Source organism: Carcharhinus amblyrhynchos, chromosome 22 (assembly GCF_965287045.1).
Source record: "Carcharhinus amblyrhynchos chromosome 22, sCarAmb.v2.hapA, whole genome shotgun sequence".
Lineage (NCBI taxonomy): Eukaryota > Metazoa > Chordata > Chondrichthyes > Carcharhiniformes > Carcharhinidae > Carcharhinus > Carcharhinus amblyrhynchos.
The window spans coordinates 36,187,394-36,212,842 of NC_137345.1; the positions used below are offsets into that span (position 1 = coordinate 36,187,394).

The 25,449-nt window shown below is 41.7% G+C and overlaps 1 protein-coding gene across 3 annotated transcripts in view; it reads right to left on the reverse strand.

The window, feature by feature from the left end:
* The window catches only part of LOC145357054 (uncharacterized), a 46,733-nt gene that overhangs the window by 683 nt on the left and 20,601 nt on the right, over window positions 1-25,449 (reverse strand). For 2 of the 3 annotated variants that reach the window (XM_080210123.1, XM_080210125.1), the window contains 3 exons: window positions 14,067-15,639; window positions 9,782-10,090; window positions 7,731-8,234 (listed from right to left, as the gene is read on the reverse strand). In XM_080210123.1, coding sequence (XP_080066249.1) covers window positions 7,731-8,234; window positions 9,782-10,090; window positions 14,067-15,639 — 2,386 coding nt within the window. Of the gene's footprint in view, window positions 1-7,711; window positions 8,235-9,781; window positions 10,091-14,066; window positions 15,640-25,449 lie in introns of all 3 variants that reach the window. The other variant, XM_080210126.1, reaches the window with a different exon arrangement.

Sequence of the window (25,449 nt, forward strand, 5' to 3'; positions counted from 1 at the left end):
ATAAGATTTGCATGTGCTTACTTCTACCTTTGTGACCCGAACTCACTGGAAATGATCTGTTGTATTCTAAGCTGAACATGACTAGTTCATTCCCATCTGTGAGATTGGTGCCACCGGATGTAGATAAGCCAAGTGATTGCTTTAAAATGAAAGGAGTCACAAATTTCATGTAATACATTGCTTAACACTCATCACAGCCCACACTTCTATGCTGAAGACATAAAGCAAAAGAGTTATCCTCTCTGTAGTTATATGAAACAGCTGTAATTCGCCTAAAGCCCTGGAGACAGTACCATCCGAGGAGGACTGAATGCTCACATAGCGAGATTCTTTATCGCTGGCAGATACTCTGCCCCAACCAGAAAACTTTTTGGTTTTTGCCCCTCTCCCTTTTGCTAACCTTCCTTCCATTGAGGAGAAAGGCTCAATAGTCAAACAAATAAACTCGTAAGTCAATAATCTTGTAGGCATTATCCAGTTATTACTGATGTATTTATAAGTTTGTGCTCTGGTGGAACATAGAAACTGGAATGTTATTACAACACAGATAAGGGTTGTTTGGAATTCTCTACTACAGAAAGCTGGGGTGGCTGGGTGCTTGAATATATTTAAGGCTCAGTAAGAAGTCTCACATCAGGTTAAAGTCCAACAGGTTCATTTGGAATCACAAGCTTTCAGAGTGTTGCTGCTGAAGGAGCATTCACCTGAAGAAGGAGCAGCACTCCAAAAGCTCGTGATTCCAAATGAACCTGTGGACTTTAACCTGATGTCGTGAGACCTCTTACTGTGCCCACCCAGTTCAATGCCACCATCTCTACCTCATATTCAGAATTGGGTAAGAATGGGGTTGTCAAGAATTAGGAGGAAGAGACAGGAAGGTATTGTTGAGCCCTAGGCCAGATTAGCCATCATTTTGTTGAAAATTGGTGCTGGCTGGAGCGCCATGTGTTTTTATCGCATCAAGAGCAGATGATTTATCGGACTAGAGCCAAGTAAACAGCAATTGACATGTCCACCCCCAAAACGGTACAGCTTTCAACCAAAGGGATCCAAGGTCAATTCTGGAAAGGGCTAAGAAATATCATGCAGGGCGCCCGGGATCAATGCTGGAGCTTTGACTGTTTCTAATTCGGATTAACAACTGGTATTTTGAAGCAAACAATTGAAGCTCTAGATGATCCTAATGGTGAGGTCTGATAATTGTTATCTATAGAGGCAGCTAAGAGAATAAAATGGTTAGATAGGCAACATATTTGGAGGAGCAAGTCACAGGGAGGTTGTTAATTGCAGTGGAGATATTCATTTATTTCTCACTAAGGATTTTGAGTTGAAAGAGAACTATGTGTTTTAATAGAATCCAGAATTCAATATGTCCAACCACTCCAGAGTGAAGTAAGTGGAATACTGAACATTATAGTCAAAACAATGAAATAATGTCAGACCAGATCTTGTGCATTTCTTCATGTTCAAGCCCAAGGACAATTAATAGGGATTAAATATGCTTCTAATGCACAAAATGAGGCAACATGAAGGTGTTTTTTTTATATAAGATAGCAAATATAATAGAAAAGTACAACAGGAACATTACTTTAACTGAACTCTCAAGAGTTGGAGAAAGGTGAGTGGGTTCCAAATAGGAAAACCCTATCTTAGGACTAGACTCAGGGAGTTCTTTCTCGTTGAATTTTGCATGGGGGGGGGGGGGGGGGAGAGAAATGTGGAATTATTAAAGAGACAATTGGATAGTCAAATCTTTCTGAATGGATAAGTTAAGGCAAGTTGAATGGATTTTCTCATCTTCGTCCAGGTGACATCATGAAAGACATCATAAAGCCAAATGAGCTACCTTTGGCCAAAATATGAATGGAAACGTTAAAGCATTGCTTAACTCTTAATCCTATCATCATGGTTTAACTACTCAGAACTGAGTAGCTGGCTTCAATTTACCTTTAACAAATTGATTTTAATTCTAATATTCAATATAAAGTCAGTCTGGGGTGGGAATTTGCAAAGCAGTTGAAGCCAACTGAGAATTCTTAGCCATTTCCGCAAAATGTAGGCCTTGCAACAAGTTGGATCATTAGCAAGTGAGTTGTGTGCATGGAATAAGTATATTTACTTCATTCTAACTTATTTAATTACAGATCAAGGAATATTGTAATAATTATAGGTTGCAATTGGATTCTTTCTGGATGCAAGGCAAAATCAAAACTGTAGTTCATCCATTCCATGTCAACGGATGTATCAAGCTGATAGTGATCTAGAAAGACACAGACTAACTTCTATTGATTCTTCCATGACAAAGTTTAAAGTTTTAAGTTTATTTATTAGTGTTACAAGTAGACTTACATTAACACTGCAATGAAGTTACTGTGAAAATCCCCCAGACGCCACAGTCCGATTCCTGTTTGGGTACACTGAGGGAGAATTTGGCACGGCCAATTCTCCTCACCAGCATACCTTCCAGACTCAAGATGTTACAAAGCACTTGGCAGCTAATTAAAACATTTTGATGCATAGTCACTGTTGTAATAGGGAACAGTCTATGTGCAAACAGCAAGCACCACACACAGCAACTTAATAGTGACCAAATAATTGTTTTGTGATTTTGGTTGATAAACATTGGGAAAAACACCAAATTTTCTACTTCCCTACTTCTCTTCAGTACAGTGCAATGGAATCTTTTACATCCATCGGAGCAAGCAGATGGGCCTCAATTTAATGTCATATCTGAAAAATCCACCTTCGCAGAAAGTGGTACCAATTGAGCCATAGCTACTAAAGTTATGTTTGCATATAGTTCATCTGGACCTAAATTCCTTCTATATGGGCAGTATCATGTATGAAACCTGACACTAGTCCATTTTCAAAACTGTCTGACCCATTAATGAAACATGGATTTGACTGAACTGAGCAAAAACAAAAGTTATCACGCTAGTTTGTAGTTGACTGTATAAAAAGCCAATAGATTAAATGGCAAACTATTTCCCACTGAGGATTTAGCAATAACATTTTTTTGTGGTTAACATAGAAACATCTCCTTTCAGGCCATGAAGTGCCTTGAACAGTTTTGCGCTGACGTGAATGTTTAATGCACCTAATATTCTCACGCTCTCACCTGCATAATCTTTCTTAGTTACGAGAAAAACACTTCACAGAGAACCCACATATGCTACTATGCAGCATTTAAGACTGCAGTGGAAATTTTGTGAAGTACTTTTGAAAGCTGATGGAAATCTGCCATTTGGATTGTTTGCTCTAATGATCAGCAAAGTCTACACTAAGTGTTGGACTGGAAAGGGAAAAAAGGTTATCATTCCTTTCCAGTAGATATTCAGAAACTCCACATGCATAGAAATCTGAACATGGCCCTCATACATGCTCTTCCCACTTAGATCCAAGATCACCTGGAGAGCTATTTATGCTTCAAGGATGAACAATATCTTTATCTAAAGAATTGAATATACAGTTTTACACCTATACAATTCTCAAGTGGCTGTTCACTATAGTTCCACATGCCCAACTAGTCCCAACTCAACTCAAACTGCCTGCATATGTTCCCCACATCCAAAGTTGTTAAATGAGCTCCAATAGGGCTTATCCACATCCATCATGAACTAAGTATGTAATTTACAAGGATAAAGTAGTTTATCAGAACTGAGTTTGGATAATTATTTTAAAGCTTTATTTATCTGCATTAAGCATGAATTGGTTCCAATCAATGGTCACTATTACCTCAGACATGGTGGGTTTGCCTTCAGTTGGATAAAAGCAATCTAAACTTCATATAACCACCAAAATGCTCCTTGACCAGAAAATCAAGGTCTCTGCTGAGCATTCTTGGCATTAATATTTTGCCACCAAGATGGAAAATTAAACAGTTGGGTTTTTGTTGTCTTATTACTGATGCATGTTGTCTTTGGTACTGGGTTTCTAATGCCAATGGCTTTCTGTACTTTATTACACGGTGCACAAGTTTCCATTTCAGCACTGAATCAAATTACTGCAAAGGCACCAGGGTTCCTCTGATGTCACCTCTTAGAATCCAGCCTTCTTTTGTTCGAAGTGAATCTTAAGAGGGGATTTCAGGGCAAGAAGGCCAAGCATTATTTTTACACCTTTACCTCAAGTGAAATGGACACTTGGAAGGCACTTGAAGATGTTCCAAATTGCAATTTTGCAACCAGTTGCAATTCATCCTTTATCAACAATCTCAGATCTAAAAATATCTTATTCATTCTTTAAGGGAATGCACTTGGGAGCAATGAGTTCACATTTGTTGAGATACTTCTGTTGTTGAATGGCAATTTCCTATAACTGACCTTAAATTAGATGCAGCTGAACTGTCCTCAACACTTTAGGAACCTCCTTTGAATTGTTAAGATTTATTATGGCCAAGAACCTATCTTCTAATAGGTATTATACCAGGTACATGTCTGGGAGCTCCTGCTAGCACACTTTCACCTTCACTTTATTCAGCCCAAGCTTGTGTTGATATCTATTACTAGTTTTATGAAATATGGTCTCACCTTTCTTTGCAATTGATGTAGATATATATTTTATATTAATCCATAGGTCATTGGAACTAGCAGTTCATTAGTTATTAGTCCTTTCAGTATTAGCAAACACATACAGTTCTACCAATCAATCAGTTTGTTTAAAGGCACCTGAAACTGCAAGGTTTCAGAACATACACTTTCCATCAAATAAAGCATTTCCTCAGCAAAAAGTTATCAGAGCAAGTTATTTTCAGCTTGGTGGTTGAATCATAATGTGGATGGCAGAATGGTTCATGCTAAAACTTTGCAAATTAGTTTCATGGTCAATCATTTGTTGACCAGCAAGCATTTACCTTTGGTTATATTCACATAAAGCACTTGACAGAATTAATAATCAGAGAAGCATTGCTTTAAATAGTGGGGGTTTTATTCTAAGAAGCCAATTTCCTTTCTTACAGCTGTTTTATTTTCATTTTGGCAATCATTCTTGTCTAATTTTTCATGTGCTAAAGTATAAAGGATATTCCAAGTAGCAATCTCGCCAAGCTGTAGGCAAGCCAATCCAGATGATCATTGACATTACCCAAAGGTTTCCTCCATAAAAGTTGATAGATGTTCACTAAGTCGAATAGATGTTCACTATGTGTTCACATGCTTTATTTAAAAATTAGTGCACCCTATCAATATAGCAGGAGAGATTCTTAGATACCCACATAGTAAAAAAAAAGTTCTATTCCAATGCAAGAGACCAAATTGAAATTGCAATTTCCTAAGAGATAATGACTTGCCTTGTTGAAGCAAAGGTCAGCTCGGCATGCAAGTATGCAATGGTCAAAAAAATGAGTATGAACGTTCACCAAGCACATTTTTTTCTAATGTCATATGGTCTAACCTTAAATGAAAATCTGAAGTATCTCTGTAGAAAGGGTATTTACTACATAACTGTCTGTCGAATGGCAACAGCAATACAATCAGCAATATAACAATATGGTAGTTATTCTGGATCCACAGGGCCAACCTCAAAACTGCACAAAATATTTAACTGGAGCTTTGACACATATAATGGTCAGGCTCAAATAAATAAGTAGTGCATTTGGAGCCCATGACCTACACAAACATGTCACAAACAACTTAAAATGCACTAAAGAAAAAGTTCATATTTACTTGGGAATAAATCTTAATAAAACCTATTAAAGTGGCAAATAGGGGGAAAAAAGTTAAATGCCACTGCAGTATAACAAGGAGCCCTAGTAAAATTGCCCTTAGCACAGTCAGTGCAAAGCCTAACTAGGTACAATAACTGGTAGTACTGACTTTATATACACTAGCTACCAGTATGAACACTGAGCCATTACATCAGGATCCAGTTTTGTGATTTCAGTGTCAAAAGGTCCTTATCCCACTCTACTTTGCTGGCTACTGCTCTACTTTCTTTGAAAGAGGATGTTCCAATGTTCTATTAAAGGCTCACCAGGTTGATCAGACAACTTTGGATAAACTGAAAAAAAATCAAGATCTCTCATTTGGATGACAGACCAACAGAGTCACCAATCTTGAGTTGCCAAGTAAAACAGAGGAGCACTTTACATACTCCTAAAACCCCCAATAACATTTTGGAAGTTTCTAAGATTCAAAATAGTACAAATGAAATGGAAGGAATAAGTAACAGCTTAGAGCTGGAGGCAAGAATTAATTTTTTACACCTCCCAAAAAAAATCTAATCCTATAACAAGAACAGATTCATGAATAGGACTATTCTACAGCACAAGAAACCCGTTGTGAGCTCTTAAGAAACACAATTTTTAAGAGAAACTAACATACAGGTATTCTCAAAAGACAAACAACTTAAAATGCACTCATAGAAAATGTTTCAGAAATTCCCAAAAGTTCATATTTACTTGGGAATAAATCTTAATAAGACCTATTAAAGTGGCAAATATGAAAAAAAAGGTTAAATGTCACTGCAGTATGGCAACAAAGAGCCCTGGTAAAATTGAAGTCAATGGGAACCAGGGGGATAATTCTCCATTGGCTGGAGCCATGGGTATATGAAGGAAGATGACTGAAGGAAGCCAACAATCTCATCCCCAGGATATTGCTGCCGTGTTCAATAGGGCAGCTTCTTAGCCCTAATCATCTTCAGCTGCTTCATCAATGAGGTCTGAAGTGGAAATGTCTACTGGTGGTTGCACAATGTCCAATTCCACTTGCAATTCCTCAGATAATGGAGCAGTCAGTGTCCACATGCAGCAAGACTTGGCTTAATAACTAGCAAGCATCATTTGCACCACACAAGTGCCAGCAATAACCCATCACCAACAGAAGAAAATCTAACAACCTCCTCTTGACAATGGTATTACAATCATCAAATCCTCCACCATTAACATCTTGGGTTCACCATCCACAAGAAGTCTAACTGGAATAGCCATACAAATATGTTGACAGCATGACTGAAGCTGGGTGTTCCAGAAAGAATGACTTATCTATTGACTTCCCAAAGTCTTTCCAACAACTACAAGACTCAACATGGGAGTGTAATGAATACCCTCGTAGATAAATGGAACTAAAAGATGTATAGTGTGCAACTTGCCACACCTGCGATTCACTCCCTAACAGGACTATGCAAGCATTTCCACCACAGGAAGCAGCTCACCACCACCTTCGCATGGATGATACTGCTGGTTGTGCCCATGATAATAATATTCCCTGAATAAATGAAATGAATTTAGATCCTAAAGTTCAGAAAAAGGCTATGAGATGGGGCCATGTGCTTCAAACTCAGCAACAATATAGCAGGTACAACAGTGAACCTAGAAATACAGAATTACTGAATAGTTACAGCACAGGAGACCTCCATTCAGCCTGTCCTTCTGCATCACTTTTCCAAATGAACAATGCAACAAGATAATGCTTTTGGTTAAATGCACATTAAATAGAAAGTTATACTACCATATATTGGTCCCTTACATTGTATAATATAATGCAACCACCAGTCTAGTTATCAAATTTGCTACAATTTAAAATGACAAATATTGACATTCAAAAGTAGCTGCTCAACAATGCAGCAAAAGCAACATTTTAAAGATAAACACTTTGAATATTCGTCATCTTAAACTTATCATGAGAGACTGAGATCACACAGATCGGTTATCATTCAGGTCTTCAGATAAATAGCACAGCAATGCCACAAAATCTTAATTTTGATAAAGAACTTTATAAAGGTGTCAAAACCATTTTCTTTCGTATTGCTTCCACCGCGACCTCCTTCGCCTTCAGAATCGCCTTTAGTCGCTTGATCTTCTCATCTCGTGTAGTTTCATCAATACTTGAGAGGGGGAGAGGAGAGTAACTGCATGTTGCACTGATCTCAGTCGTGCTGAAGCATTCCATTGAGGGAGTCAAGGTGCTGGGCATAGGAACAGGGTCAATGGAGACAGTCGAGGTGTTGAGTATATCATCTGTCTCAGTGCTGGAAGTCGTCACGGGGGCGGATTCCATTATCATGCTCTTCATTATCATGCTAGTAAACACTTCTTGTTCATCATGAGAGTTGATGTGGGAAGTTGCTTCTGTATTGTGTGAAGGTGTTTCTGCATTCTGTACAGGAAGGCAGCTGTAGGCATGCTCAGATTCCCAGTTTGGAATGAACCGTTTTTGACATTGTTTCTTATCTGGTATTGGGCAGTGGATGCTTTCTGCTTTTCTTTTCACTGGTGATTTAGGCTCAAGCTTAATCTAAAAATGGAAACACAAATTAAAAATAAAAACAAAATTAGTATACATGCATCTTAGTTTGTCTTGCATTTTTTATTCATTCATGGGATGTGGGTATTGCTGGCTGGACCAGCATTTATTGTCCATCCCTGAGGGCGTTTAAGAATCAAACACATTGATGTGGTTCTGCCGTCACATGTAGGACCGGGTAAGGAGAATAGGTTTCTTTCCCCAAAGGACAATAGTGAACCAGATGGGTTTTTACGACTATCAACAATAGTTTCTTGGTCATCATCAGACTTTTATTTCAGATTTTCATTGAATTCAGATTTCTCCATTTGCCCTGGTGGGATCTGAACCCAGGGCATTGCCCTGGGGCTCCGGATTACTAGTCTAGTGACGAAGCAGTATGTCACTGCCTCTCTGCTCATTCAATTTCAGGATGATTTTGCAATGCTCACATAAAATCACTGGACTTTCTTGAAGTATGGATTTACATATTTAATGAGCATACCTTGAATTTTACATTCAAATATAATCAAATTTACTTGAAACCTGCAGAAAAGAAGGAATTTTAAGACTCCTTATTCAGCTGGTTTTCAGCGTTAGTTCAGTTGATACCACATTCACTTCTGAGTCAGAAGGTTATGTGTTCAAGTCCCATTCCATATACTTGAGCATATAATCTGGGCCATCACAAGGATGTAAATGTTATTGAGGCACTGTGGGAAGTGGAGGGATGTTTAGGCCTTGTGCCCTAGCTAACCATCCACAGATGGTTATCTGCTTGTGGAACTTTGCTGTGAATTGACTGTATTCCTTGCATTACAATAGTGACTGCACTTCAAAGGTACTTCATTGAATGTGAAGTGCAGAAGTTGTGAATGACTGTGCATAGAGGCAAGTTATTTCTTTCTAATGATTTCAATATATAATCTTAAGCAATTATCTGAAACTAAAAAAAATGCATTAAAAGGATCTTTAGAGCTCCTCTGATGGAAAGAAGGTACTATTTGGCTTGTTGCTAAGACACATTGACCAGAAAGTGTCTGGTTTGAAATCTGCCTATGCACTAGTATGGATGCTATAATTGGCTTCACTTCTTCTAGACTAAGAGGAGGAAATATTTGAGGCAGGATTTATGTTCCTGTGACATCTAGTGACTCCTGTTAGAAATAGTTTACACATTAATCATGAACAGGATTCTGCTCTGATGATTTTTATAGTCAAATTGATTGTTGAATTCCCAATTTGAGGTCAAACATGAAGGATGGCCAGTTGACAGCAGGATTGAACATCTGTCAATTCCAAAAATAATGTAAGAATCAACATCTTAAGATGAAAGAAGGTGAGAAGAAATTATATTAACATGGAATACAGTTTATTAACTGACATGTTTGCTAGTTACTACATTTAAAGACACAACTCAAATAGCTACTGAAAATTGGTTCTCAAGTGTTTGCCATAGACTCAACACTTTACTCAAAACCTCTCCCACACATACACAACTTCACAATTTTCAGCAAGTCTTAAAAAAATAAATTACTGCTACAGAAATCATGATATACCTTGATGTCCTTTGTAGGGTATGAATAATATTCTGTCTCCACAGGTTCCTTTTTAACAACTGGAAGTGTCACATTCACTTGAGTATCTTTACTCAGTGCATCAGTGTTTAAGTCATCCATTTTCCTGGATTGAAGTGACAGTAACTCGAGTGGCCCTGAATTTGTGGGGGGATTGCTCTTTTCCCACTGTTCCAGCTGTTTTTGGGATATCCTTGTGAGACAGATTCGGAGATTGTTGTGAATTCCTGCCTTCTTCAGTAACTGCTCATCAGTTTCCTTGCGAGCAGTACCAGAAATCCACTTTGAATGCTGTCAGGAGGTGGAAACAGGGAAAACAAGAGGAAGAAAGTTTTTAATTATGAAACAAATGCAATCATTTTTTGGTATACAAGGCTGAAGGCATTCAACTGCAGTGTTCACAAACTGAACTAATTTAAAACTAGATACATTTTAATACAACAGAGAACAACATTAAAAACACAATTATCATCCTGTCAGTTATATAATATCCAATGGTTTTGATTCACTACTGTGTTGGGTTAAATGGCCCATAATTTACACACACAAATGAGGCGTCCTACAATCAAGTTCAAAAATGCACAAGGTAAATAAAAAAAGTCAAGTAAAGTTCATTTATTAGTCGCAAATAGGCTTACATTAACACTGCGATGAGGTCACTGTGAAACTTCCCTAGTTATCACACTCTGGCTACTGTTAGGCTACACTGAGGGAGCATTTAGCACGGCCAATTCACCTAAGGTACACATCTTTGGACTGTGGGAGGAGGAAACTGGAACACCGGACGAAATCCATGCAGACAAGGGGAGAACGTGTAGACTCTCATACAGACAGTGAACTAAGCCAGAAATTGAACTGCGTCCCTGGCACTGCGAGGCAGCAGCACTAACCACTATACCACCATGCTGCTAAGATAGCTAGTGATCAAGAGGTAACACTGTAAATTATGCAGACTGAAACTCAGGCCATCTCTTAACATTTCATATTATATCATAAAATGCTACATTATCCTTCATACTATGTGCAAATTTAAAAAATAGGAGAAGAGTCCAAGGTGCTATTTTCATTCAGATTAAAATTTGTATAGAAACAAAGGGGTGGTTCTCCCAGCCTGCTGTGTGCTTTTGTAGCGCAGTGAGCTGGGAGACTCTGGCAGAGGCCATTTTGTGGGCTCCTTGCTGTGCGCCACGGCTTCTGCACGTCTCTGGCAGCTGGATTCCCAGTGCTGTCACTTCATGCCAAAGATCGGCGCAGAGCTGCATAATGTATGCAGATCCTTATTTTAATACAACTTAAATGCCATTAGTGGACCTGGGAGTGAAATTTCCAGGCCTGCTAGCTTCTCCCCTGCCCTGCCAGAAGTATTTAACTCCAGTGGGGGTAGTATAAATCTCTACTTGCGAATAATGGCAGCCCAACCACACTGGAATGAAGGAAGGGGGGGGAGCAACTGAGGCCCCCCAGAGAGTCAGGCATTAGTAGGGTGATGTCCCATGGGCTTTGCCACCTTGGCAGTGCCAGCCCAAGTGGCCATTGACACAGCCTACTGGGCATAGAGCAGTGCCAAGGGAGTGGGGCCTGATGGGGCGGCACCTCTGGGGGAGATTTGTGGGGGTGGTGAATCCTGCTGTCACTCTGCACTTTGGACTGAGTCACAGAAGCAGTGAGGCCAGTGATCAGGGTTGTGGGGTGGGGGAGGTGGAAGATCGGGGCTGCGGGGATGGTGTCAAAGCTGACCCGGGCATTTTCAGGGGCCAACGATCGGTGGGGAGGGGGATCACATGGCCGGTAATGTGGGTGTCGTGGGGCTGGCCAGCGATCGAGCTAGCCAGCAATCAAGAGGTCAGCAAACAGGGGCCATTGCTCATAAGCTGACCTCAGCGCTGACACATCAGCGCACGCGCAATGGCCCGCTCAGCACTGCGCTGCTGGCCTCTTCAGAGGGAATAATTAGTTGTTTTTGGACTGATTCACACTAGTGCACTCAGCGGAACGTGGGAGATTCATTTTGAATGTCCTGCTGAAAAAGTCAGTGGGATTTACTCCAGTTTTTATGCAAATTTAACACACTGAATTTTTTAGGGAGAATTGCCCCCATAATTCTTCAAAAAAGTGAAAACACTCAAAAGAAAACATCAAGGTATCTGATATGAATCTGTTCATTGGACAATCATTAATGGGCCATATCATGCTATTATTGGCAGCTCAAAATATGACTTCATGAGACATGTTGGACAGGTTGACCCATTGTTGTGGCCCCACTGCAATTAATTTAACTCTTCCAGAACATAAAAGGGTTGCTCGCTGATGATGGTTCTACTCCATGAAAACCTCTAATTGGCAGGTCTTCATGGAAAATGAAAAGACAGAACATTAATTTTATGCTTTTTCAGGGTGTGGGACGATAACGCTATGTGTGGGATGGAACACCAAGGGACTTGTGTCAACATGAAGCACTTCCAAATTAGATAAAGCACAGTCAGGGAGACAACTTTCCTTTTCAACTCCTTAGCACTGTTAATTTGGCAATGCTATAGTGTGGCCCATTTAAACCACCAAACACACTTCACATTATACTTGAAATAAGAAATACTCCTCCATGACTTCCTTATCTTTAAACCTGCTTAGCATTGTTTTCTGAAGTAATGTGATCATAACACAGTGAAGCCAAATGTCATCACATTAAAATCAATGCCCAATGATTTCAGCAACAAATGGTATGTGGTGTGTCACTACAGATAATTGTGCTTGCATGCTAAAGCACTGAGCTGATGCTCTAGAATAGAACAATCTCAGTTGGATAAAAGTGAGAGAACAAAATGACTGAAAGTGCATTCCACAGAAGCATCAGGTTCAAGTAATGTATAGTTAGCTCAATATTGTAAACCTGATATGATACACAACAGATTTCCTATAGTTCATGAGACAAGTGCAAAGCGTGATACTTTATATATTCTTCTATGGAATGAGTTGTGGGTTCCTAAATGAGTTATTAGTAATAGAAAAATTAAAGTTTTCATTTGTAAATATTATATACTCAATTAGCATTGAATTAGCATTGTCCAAATTGCCTATATATTTTTGTAAAAAAATACATCATAGACTTGAAGTTATCTGAAACACAAGGCACCAATACGAATACAGAGCCTCAGAGCCAAGATAAAGATGAGAGATAGTCAAAATCTTTTCCTAAAGGTAGGGGAATTTAAAACTAAAGGGCATAGCTTTAAGAGGAAGAGGGGAGAGGTACAAAAGGGTCCAGGGGACAGTTTTTACACAGGGGGTGGAGAGTGTTTGGAATGAGCTGCCAGAGGCAGTACTGGAGGCAGGTTCAATTTTGTCTTTTAAAAAGTATTTAGACAGTCACATGGGTAAGATGAATATAGAGGGTTAGTGGGCCAAATGTGGGCAATTGGGACTAGTTTAGTGGTAAAAACTAGGCAGCATGGACAAGTTGGGCCAAAGGGCCTGTTTCCTTGTTGTAAACCTCTATATTTAGGTTATGATGGCAGCGGGGGCAATCCTTGCAGCCTGAACTAGAAGCAGAAATCATGTCACTGCTATTCACTAACCCTAGATACTTAGACAGGAAAGCAGCAAAGTCTGCATCCCTAAGATCTTTGTACATACATCTCAGCAAAACACCAAAAGGTCCCATGTTGCCTAGTGCAATGTGGCTCAACAAAAGCCAGTGCAGAAGGAAAAGAACTGCTCGTTAAGTGTGCAGCTCATTTGAATCTGTAAGTATCTAATACAAAAAGTAGAGACTGAAACATAGCTGCTACTCACATACATAAATCAAGTCTATACAGATATAACAATAATTTCTTTCTCAAAACAAATTTACTGCTCCATTTGAACTAAGTTCAACAAACTGTCAAGTAGATAGTACAGTGAATCGCATCTTTACTTTCAGCTAAATATTTGAGCGTTTATCACCTCCACCATTAACTAATTGACTTAATTCAGGCCATGCAACACCAGAAAATTGTACTGGGTGAGTAAGCAAGGAACCATATTTTTGTGTAATGTTAAAGTGATGAACAACACCTCGGACATACAAACCTAACAGTTATGAGAAACTTCAGTTCCACAAAATACAAACAAAAATCTTGTTAGAGTTCAAAGTAAATCTATGCAGTTGAGTACTAAAACCACCAGCAGACAATCTATAAAGTAATATGTCAGTGCAAAGTCCACCACAATCAGAGTACAAATATTTCTTCATTCTATCCAACTAAACTTAAAAAGCTACAAAAAGACTTACCTTAAGCGAAGTGCCTGGTATACCTTGAGCCCTGGGCTGATCATGGAAACTTTGGACACTGACTGCCTTTCTACAGTAATCTGTGGGCTGGTTTAAGCATTGTTGCTCTTGTTTGATAGGCTCAGGATCCTCTGGTTCCTCTTTGATTTTGGTTACTAATTCAGTCTGTGATAAAATAGCAGAGTCAGCATTCTCTTTCTCTGCATGATTCTCAGAAGCTGGTACACTCTTGGGGCACGTACTGGGCAAACCACCATTCTTCTGCACAACTAGGTAGACTTTACCATTGTACATAACCAGGGCATTTTCCTTGAATGGAGAAAATAAGTCAACCTCTGTTTGTGTAGGTGTGATTGACAGTGATGGTAACAGGTTGGTGGTGCTGCTGCTCTCTGTCTGCTGCTGATCAGCCAAGCCCTTTAAGATCTTTGAAGCCAAGTTATTGGAAGATTTAACTGGAATAAGGCAGTGCGCTAAAGATTGTAGATTTGTTTGCATCACCCATTTCTTTGGACTATCCTTGAATTGGATTTGCTCATTAGAAATAACTCCACCATAAGGAAAGGTAGCAGATGCAGTTGTGCTTGGCAAAGGTACATCACCAGTGGTGAAGGTTGTGGATGGGTTCAAAGTGCTCTTGGGGCGAATGTTTGGGAGGCGCTTCTGCACTGTCTGCACTGTGTTCACTGGGCAAACATAAATGACAGTCGGAGAAGACTTTGTGAATTCAGGCGTGTTAGGGAGATGAGATGAGGCAGTAGGCAAAATCTTCTGCTGAATTGCAAGGGGGAGTGAAGATGCTGGAACAGATTTAACCTCTGCATTTGCAGGGATCTGAAGGTGGTGGCCAGCAGGCAAAACAGGAGACTTTAAAAGCATGTATGTGTTCTGGTCCAAAGCTGAAGTGCAAGATGCTTGGATATTTTGTCCAGCTGGACTAGGTAAAGTAACTTTTGTTAGATTATAATCTATTCGATCGGGAGGCAATGCGGGAGATGCTTGGACCCTCTGCATGGGTGTACGAGGTAAAGTCACTGTTTTTAGATTATAAGCATTTTGGCCTGATGGCAAAGTAGATGATGCTTGGGTTTTTTGTACAGTTTGATCATTTTGAGCAACTGTTCTTACACTATTAGATTTTTGCTCCATAGTTAAACTGGAAATTCCTTGGGAATTTTGCACAGGTAGGCCAGGCAAAGTGACAGTTGTCAAACGAGGACGTTGCAAAGATGCAACTGCTGGTGCTGTTAATGTGTTTTCACGTGAAGGATTGACAGGGGACGTCACACTTTGGCTGGACGATCCTTCAACTGATGTTATTATAAACGTTCCTGTGCTGGTCCGCTGCAACATAGGGAAACATGCCGTTGGAGCACTGCAGGTTGTTGTTTGAGGTGGTGTTGCAACCCGGAACATGGTTGGCACAGTTATTTTGGAAGGAGTGCTACTAGTGGAAACGGGAACAGAAACAGGGACGTATTGTCCAGAGACGTTGGAAAGTGGAATTAGTTTCAGGAGATTCTTCCCATCCAGGCTCGTAGTCTGCACAATCCGATACATGCATCCTGAATTGCTAGGAGAGACATTGAAATGTTTTAAGTGATAGAGGCAGATTACAGTATCAGAAACCAAGTTACAACATACACTGCACACATTGACCATTTATTGTGCCCATAGCAACAAACTGTTCACAGAAACAGATGATTTTATCTTAACTAAACTGATAGAAGGATGGCTTTTCTTTAAAAAAAACTCATACATGCCATATAATATTATTGCATCGTTTTCCATACCTGACTTGGAGCAATAGTTTTCAAATACATTTTTGCCATAACTATTAGAAATTCTAGTGTAGTTTCCCTAATGCCAGCGTATCCCTCCACTTGTTCCTCACACCAAACAAGTAACTAAATTGTGTACAGTAGCCATGGCCGTGAAAGATTGAGAATAATGAAAGCCAGAATTCATTAGGTGATCAACTCTCTCAACCTGTAGGAAAAAGGGCTGAGGAAACAAGTGAGTTTGGGATTTGAGGTCCCAGGAAGGGATGAGCTAAAGTAGGAGACTGCATGATTACATTAAAGCCACAATCAAGAACCAGCCTGTGGATTGAAAGGTAGCAAATGCAACGTTAATGTTCAAGAGAGCAGCCCGATAGCACAGTGGTTAGCATTGCTGCTTCACAGCTCCAGTGACCTGGGTTCGATTCCTGGCTTGGGTCACTATCTGTGTGGAGTTTGCACATTCCCCTTGTGTCTGCATGGGTTTCTTTCAGGTGCTCTGGTTTCCTCTCACAGTCCAAAGATGTGCAGGTTAGATCAATTGGCCACGCTTGTGTCCTGAGATGCATGGGTTAGAGGGATTAGCGGGTAAATATGTAGGGATACAGGGGTAGGGGCTGGGTGGGATTGTGGTCGGTGCAGACTCGATGGGCCCAATGGCCTCTTTCTGCACTGTAAGGTTTCTATAATTCTGCGAAAGAAAGAAGAGAGAAAACAGAACTATAGGCCAAAGACAAAATACTGCTGATGCTGGATTCTGAAACAAAAACAGAAAATCCTGGAAAATCTCAACAGGTCTGACAGCATCTGTGGAGAGAGAATAGAGCCAACATTGAGTTTGGACAACCCTTCATCAGAGCTGAAGGCAAAGAAAACTAGACAAGATTTGTGTGGATATCTGATATGGGGGAGGGGAGAGGTGCTGTAATTGGACAAAGAGAATGGAAATTGTGATGAGAAAGGTACTAAAAGTGTCCAGTAAGAGATCAGAATGTGTAAGTGGAAGAAGAAAGGTACAGATTGTTAAGGGACTGCCTACAGAATGTGGCAGTTGGCCCAGTGGTGAGGATGGGGGTGGGGAGGTTGCTGGAGATAAGAGTGAGACCTAGGTTTCAGAAGTTGAAAAATAAAAATAAGAATAAAAAGTGATAAAAATGGATGAATGAGATGAAAAGAAGTAATAAAATAAAAGAAAATGGGGTGAAGGTGGAGGAGAGGTGTTCTGAAGTTCAACGTTCAGTCCAAAAGGCTGTAAAGTGCCCAATCAGAAGATTGCGTTGGGTTGGGCTTCACTGGAACATTGCAAAAGCCAAGGACGGACATGTGGACAGGAGAGCAGGGTGGCGTGTTGAAATGGCAAGCAATAGGAGGGTCTGGGTCCTGCTTGTGGACGGACTGAAGGTGTTCTTCAAAATGGTCGCCCAATCTGCGTTTGATCTCTCCGATGCAGAGTAGACCGCATTGGGAGCAGCAGAATTATAGGCCAGTTAGCCTTATGTTAGTAGAGAAGAGGCAACAGCCTATTATTAGGAATGCACCAATGGGAAACTTAGAAATCATAAATATGATTGGGAGAGTCAACACAGATCGATGAAAGGGAAAAATGTTTGCCGAATCCAGTGGAGAGTTTTGAAGATTTAACAAGTAAGATAGAAAAGAGGGAACAAGTGGGTGTAGTGTTTTGGGATTTTCAAAAAGGTCACAGATAAACCGAAGAGCCACATGAGAGTTAATTACACAAAATTAGGGCTCAGGAGATTGGGGATAACACATTAGCATGGACTGTGAATTGATTAATGGACAGAAAACAGCATGTACAAATAAGAGGCTCATTTTCAGCTAACCAGATTGTAACCAGTGGGATGTTGAAAGGATTGATGTTTGGGATTCCGCTACTTAAAAATAATATTAATGGCCTAGGTGGGGGGACCAAGTGTTTGTATCCAAGTTTGCGGATGATGTAAAGGTAAGTGTGAAACTAAGCCATGAAGAGAATGCAAAGCAGCTGCTAAAGGATTTAGACAGGAGTGAATAACATACATCTTGCCCATTGATACCTGAGTACAAGATTTACCTCAAGATCAGTGAGACCATATCTGATGTACAGTCTACAGTTCTGGGCAGCCTATTTACCCTAAGGATATACTTAACTTGGAGAGAATGCAACAGATATTTACCAGATTGACTTCTCGAATAGGATTGGACAGGTGGTGGGGAGTGGATCGGACTATGTGGAGAAATTGAAAGACTATGCCTATACTTAAAAGTTTAAATGAGCAGTGATCTCATTGAAAGATACATTTCTTAAGGGCCTTTACAGGATAGATGCTGAGAAGATGATCTCCTACAGCAAGGCTCAATTGTCTGATTTGATTTATTATTGTCTCATGTATTGGTGTAGTGAAAAGTATTGTTTCTTGCACACCATACAGACAAAGCATACCGTTCATAGAGAAGGAAACAAGAGTGCAGAATATAGTGTTATACTCATAGCTAGGGTGTAGAGAAAGATCAACTTAATGTGGGCTGGTCCATTCAAAAGTCTAGAGCTGGTGGGGGTGGAGTCACAGTTTCAGAATAAGAAGTCAGTAAGAAAATGTCTTCACTACAAAAGGGATGTGCACCTTTGAGATTCTCTACCTCAGAGAGCTATTTATGCAGTCATTAAGTCTGTTGAAGGTCAAGTCTGGATACTCAGGGATATGGAGATACAGCAGGAGGATGTGGCTGACTTAAAGAATCAGCCCCAATGTTATTGAATGGCCTGAGAGGCAACTAGTCTACCTTTTTCCTATTTCTAAAGTTCTTCATAACAGTCAAAATAATTTTGCTCCACAAACTAAATGGGCAATAAGATTCAAAAGGTTAGTCATGGCAAGAATCAGCCTCCCAGATTGCCTGGATTCACTACAGTTCGCCTACTGTAGCAGACCCCTGGAACACCTGGATAACAAAGACACGTATGTTAGACTCCTATTTACTGACTGCAGTTCAACCTTCAACACCTTTATTCCCACGAAACTCATCTCCAACTCCATGGCCTGGGCCTCGGTCCCTCTCTCTGTGACAGGATCCTGAACTTCCTAACCCACAGACCACAATCAGTAAGGATAGGCAACAATACCTCCTCCATGATCATCCTCAATGCCGGTGCCCCACAACGTTGTGTTCTCAGCCCCCTTCATACACCTATGACCGTGTGGCCAAATTCCCCTCCAACTCAATTTTCAAGTTTGCTGATTGCACCATCGTAGTGGGTCAGATCTCAAACAATGATGAGACAGAGTACAGGAATCAGATGGAGAATCTGGTGAACTGGTGCAATGACAATAATCTCTCGCTCAACGTCAACAAAACAAAGGATTGTCATTAATACCAGGAAGCGTGGTGGAGAACATGCCCCTGTCTAAGTCAATGGGGACGAAGTAGAAATAGTCGAAAGCTTCAAAGTTTTCGGTGTCCCGATCACCAACAACTTGTCCTGGTCCCCCCATGCCGACACTGTAGTTAAGAAAGCCCAGCAACGCCTCTCCCCAATCTTTACAGATGCACAATAGAAAGCATTCTTTCTGGTTGCATCACAGCTTGGTATGGATTCTGCCCTGCCCAGGATTGCTAGAAACTTGTGCGGAGGGTGTGGAGAGTCTGCAGAAGGATCTAGATAGGCTGGGCGAATGGGCCAGGAAATGGCAAATGGAATTTAATGTTGGCAAGTGTGAGGTGGTCCACTTTGGTAGGAAGAATGGTAGGAAGGACTATTACTTACGGGGCGAAAAACTGCAGCAGGCGACGGTGCAGAGGGACCTCGGGGTCCTTGTGCATGAGTCGCAAAAACCCAGCTTGCAGGTGGTCAGGAAGGCGAATGGGATGCTGGCCTTCATAGCGAGGGGGATTGAATATAAAAGTAGGGAGGTCTTGCTGCGGCTGTATAGGGCATTGGTGAGGCCGCAGCTGGAGTACTATGTGCAGTTTTGGGCGCCGTACTTACGCAAGGATATTTTGGCCTTGGAGGGAGTGCAGAGGAGGTTTACTAGGCTGATACCGGAGTTGAGGGGGTTGAGCTATGAGGAGAGGCTGAATAAACTGGGCTTGTACTTGTTAGAGTTTAGAAGAATGAGGGGAGATCTCATTGAGACGTATAAGATGATGAATGGGATGGATAGGATAGAGGTGGAGAGACTCTTCCCGCTCAAAAAAGACAGTAGGACTAGGGGGCACAGCCTCAAGATAAAGGGGGGGCGGTTTAGAACGGAGTTGAGGAGGAACTTCTTCACTCAAAGGGTGGTGAATCTCTGGAATTCTCTGCCCGTTGAAGTGGTGGAGGCTGCCTCGCTAAATATTTTTAAGACGCGGGTTGATGGGTTTTTGATAAGAGAGGGGATTAAGGGTTATGGGGAGAGGGCGGGAAAGTGGAACTGAGCAGCGACAGATCAGCCATGATCTTATTGAATGGCGGGGCAGGCTCGAAGGGCTAGATGGCCTACCCCTGCTCCTATTTCTTATGTTCTTATGAACATAGCCAAATATACACAAACCAGCCGCCCATCCATTGACTCTACACTTCATGCCGCCTTGGCAAAGGAGCCAGCATAATTAAGGACCCCCCGTACTCCGGACCCCTCTTCCACCTTCTTCCTTCGGGAAAAAAATACAAGTCTGAGATCCCGACTCAAGAACGGCTTCTTCCCTTCTGCCATCAGAGTTTTGAATGGACCAGCTCACATTAAGTTGATCTTTCTTTACACCCTAGCTATGAGTGTAACACTATATTCTGCACTCTCTTGTTTCCTTCTCTATGAACGGTATGCTTTGTCTGTATAGTATGCAAGAAACAATACGTTTTGCTGTACATCAATATATGAGACAATAATAAATCAAATCAGACAATTGAGCCTCGCTGTAGGACCTATAAGAGGTCAACAGAGTTTAGTATCAGGTTATCAATAGGCTAACACTTGTCAGTGCTGGCTGACAAACAATCATGGTGTTCTCCCTCTACTATACCAATGCTTTACAAATTCATCAATTTGAACCAATGCATGCTGCTGTCCACATAGATGCTAGTCTGGCACCCCACCATGGCAAGGGCACTACTGATGTAGATTGGCATTTACCACTAAACAGTGGAAAATGTTTCCCTCTACCCTATAAATTATTTTCCTGAAAATCTTCAATTAAGTCACCTCTTAATCTTCTATATTCCACTAAATACGAACATAGTTTCCATAATACTGGCCTCATTATGTAATAATGCCATCATCTCACTAAGAACACCATCCACCAGGTACGCGGTACATATTCTTCCACCTTGGCTAACATTGTCTATCTGATATGCTGCAGGGAAGGATGTCCCGAAGCATGGTATATTGGGGAGACCATGCAGACACTACAACATCGGATGAATGAACCCCACTTGACAATCATCAGGCAGGAATGTTCTCTTCCTATTGGGGAACACCTCAGCAGTCACAGGCATTAAGCCTTTGGGTGAGCGTTCTCCAAGGCAGCCTTCACGACACACGACAACGCAGAATTGCTGAGCAGAAACTGATAGCCAGGTTCTGCACACTTGGGAATGGCCTCAGTCAGGATCTTGGGTTCATGTCACACTATCTGTAACCCCCATGACTTGCCTGAGCTTGCAAAATCTCACCAACTGTCCTGGCTGGAGACAATACATATCTCTTTAACCTGTGCTTAACCCTCTCTCCACTCACATTGTCTGTACCTTTAAGATTTGGTTACCTGTAAAGATTCGCGTTCCAACCATTATCTTGTAAATTGAGTTTGTGTCTTTATGTGCCCTGTTTGTGAACACAACTCCCACTCACCTGATGAAGGGGCAGTGCTCCGAAAGCTTGTGGTTTGTGCTACCAAATAAACCTGCTGGACTTTAACCTGGTGTTGTGAGACTTCTTACTCATTATCTGACCCTAAGAACCCAGATGACATTCTCCTTCCAAGGCTAAGATATCCTTTCTAAGTTGGGGTACAGTGCCACAGTACTCCAGGCTTCTTCTAACCAAAGCTTTGCATAATGGCAGCAAGATTTTCCCCCTTTCATATTCTGCCCCTCAAATTATATTATATCTCATGAGCCTTTGTCACTCTTTTTTGTATCTGATTATGACATTTTAGTGATGTGATGTCTACATTTTCTTTGGACTTCACTATTCTTGGCTATTCACCAGTTAGATGAGTATCAATCAACACCACAATCCACCTAATGTACCTGAGTTTAATCTTGTGTATTTGATGAACAATGGCCTCAAAAGTCTGGCACTCAGTCCTATCTGACGCAGGTGCAGAAACAGATGAGGCATGCTCACAAGTGGCTTCATTTCCACAAGAGTGACACAAGACATTCACCACAATTATGCAAGGGTACTTCAAGCATCAATTATAACCAAATATCAAATAATGAGGGGGGCACATAATATCCCAGCAAAATACCAAAAGGAAAAAACAAACAATTTGGAAGCTGTTGTAGTAAGGAGAGGCCTCAGGCTTTACTATGAGCAGACATTACTGCAGCCAGTCAAGAGGAGCTATCTTTTAAACACAGAAAATGTGCCAAGTGGGCAACATCACAGCCTCATGAGACTAGGGACATCTTTAAAAAAAAACTTGCATTATATGTCTCATTTCACAACCACAAGACATCTCAAAGTGCTTTACAGTAATGAAGTACTTTGTAGAAGTGTAGTCACTATTGTGGTGTAGAAGAGTGATAGCCAAACTGCACTCAAAGTACCGTGAATAGCAATATGATAATGGCCAGATAATGTTTATTTTGTTGTATTTAAGATTAACTATAGACTCGTACACTGGGGAAAAACCCTTTGTTCTTCTACATTGTGCCAGCACTCTTTCCCTGTCCTGCACTGTCCATCTGCACAGATTTTCTTTCCCTGAAGACCTTCAACTCGAGACTGAAAACTTGTGAATTTTTAGAATTAGAATGCTATCAACTGAGCCACAGCTGCCATGAGGTTTATAGTGGTGCTGGAACATGTTTAACTCAGCTAATTTGTGCTTGGCATTCCATACCCTGTGGTGATGAGCCAACAATAACCCACTGCCAGCCCAATAACAACTAACCCAGAGAGACTCTGTCCACTGCCAATCCAATGCCACCTAACCTAGAGGAGGCCTGTCCACTGCCAGCTCAGTACATAGAAACATAGAAAGTAGAAGCGGGTGAAGTCCATTTGGCCTTTTGAGCCTGCTCCGCCATTCATTACAATCATGGCTGATCATCCAACTCAATAGCCTAAGCTTGCTTCTTCCCCATAATCGTTGATTCCATTCACCCCAAGTGCTATATCCAGTGACCTCTTGAATACATTCAATGTTTTGGCATCAACTACTTCCTGTGGCAATGAATTCCACAGGCTCACTATTCTTTGGGTGATTAAATGGCTTCTCATCTCCATCCTAAATGGTCTACCCTGAATCCTCAGACTGTGACCCTTGGTTCTGGACTGCCTCACCATCGGGAATATCCTCCCTGCATCTACTCTGTCTAGTCCTGTTAGAATTTTAAGTCTCTATGAGATTCCCCCTCATTTGTCTGAACTCCTGCGAAAAATATTCTAACCTAGTTAATCTCTCCTCATACATCACTCCCGCCATCCTTGGAATCAGCCTGGTAAACCTTTGCTGCACTCCCTCAAGAGTAAGAATATCCTTCCTCAGAAAGGGAGTCCAAAACTGCACACAATACTCTAAGTGCGGCCTCACCAAGACCCATATAATCGCAACAACACATCCTGCTCCTTGATTCAAAACCTCTCGCAATGAAGGCCAAAATGCAATTTGCCTTCTTTACTGCCTGCTGCTTCTGCATGCTTACTTTCAGTGACTGGTGCACAAGGGCACCGATGTCTCGCTGCACACTCCCCTCTCCCAATTTAAGGCCATTCAGGTAGTAATCTCCCTTCTCGCTTTTTGCTTCCAAAGTGAATAACCTTATACTTATCCAAATTATACTGCATCTGCCACTGATTTACCCACTCACATAACCTGTCCACATCATTCTCAAGGATCTCTGCATCCTCTTCACGGTTCACCCGCCCACCCAATTTAGTATAATCTGCAAACTTTGAGCTGTTACATTTTGTTCCCTCATCCAAAGCATTATTATATATTGTGAATAGCTGGGGTCCCAGCACCGATCCCTGTGGCACTGCCTGCCAATGTGAAAAGTACGCATTACCTCCTACTCTTTGTTTCCTCTCTGCCAACCACTTTTCTATCCATCTCAAACACTTCCCCCAATCCCATGTGCTTTAATCCTGCACAGTAATTGCTTGTGCAGGACTTTGTCAAATGCTTTTTGAAAGTCCAAATATACCACATCGACTGGCTCTCCCTTGTCAACTTTACTATTTAAATCTTCAAAGAATTCCAACAGATTTGTCAAGCATGATTTCGTCCTCATAAATTCATGCTGACTGTCCTATCTTGCCACTACTTTCTAAATGATCTGCAATAAAATCCTCGATAATGGATGAGAATTTTCCCCACTACCAATGTTAAACTTAATGATCTATAATTTCCCTCTGCCTCCCTTTTTGAATATGAGTGACATTAACTACCCTCCAATTTGCAGGAATTGTTCTAGAGTCTATAGAATCCTGAAAATGACCACCAATGTACCCAGTATTTCTAGAGACACTTCCTTATGTACTCTGGAAAGTAGCTGCCCACTGCCAGCCCAATCAATACCAACTAACCCAGAGAACTTGCCCACTGCCAGCTCCCTCTAATTGGATTAAACTGTATAAAATATAGATGGGGAGGGTGAGCCATCCAGACAGCACTGGAACATATTCTGGAGGCGGTGATACACTCTGGGCCATTATAAACATGGACTGGGGTAAACACAGCAAAAAGTCTCGCAACACCAGGTTAAAGTCCAACAGGTTTATTTGATAGTAAACGCCACAAGCTTCCGGAACGCTGTTCCTTCGTCAGGTGAGTGGAGAGTTCTGCTGTGAGTACAAAGTTGAGCAGAACTCGCCACTCACCTCAGGAAGGAAAAGCGTACTGAAAGCTTGTGGCGTTGACTATCAAATAAACCTGTTGGATTTTAACCTGGTGTTGCGAGACTTCTTACTCATTATAAACACACAGGGAGGAGGAGGAGGAGGCCACAGCCGGCCCACTGGATCAAGCCTCCCTCCAGCGAGACCCCCGCCGCTGATATCAATCCGAGAGGCCCACGGCGCTGCTCTGACATAGCCCCGCCCACACCTACACGTCCCCGCCCCCGTCCACTCCACTCCCGACCGCACACCCCCCAGCCCGGCCTCCACCGGTGCACAGAGCCCCGCTTCTCCCCCTCCCCCAGGGCAAAGTGCCCCGCCTCTCCCCCTCCCCCAGGGCAAAGTGCCCCGCCTCTCCCCTCCCGGGGACACAGAGCCCCGCCTCTCCCCTCCCGGGGACACAGAGCCCCGCCTCCCGCCGGGGACACAGCGCCCCGCCTCCCCCCCCCAGGGCAAAGTGCCCGCCTCTCCCCCTCCCCCAGGGCACAGAGCCCCGCCTCTCCCCTCCCGGGGACACAGAGCCCCGCCTCTCCCCTCCCGGGGACACAGAGC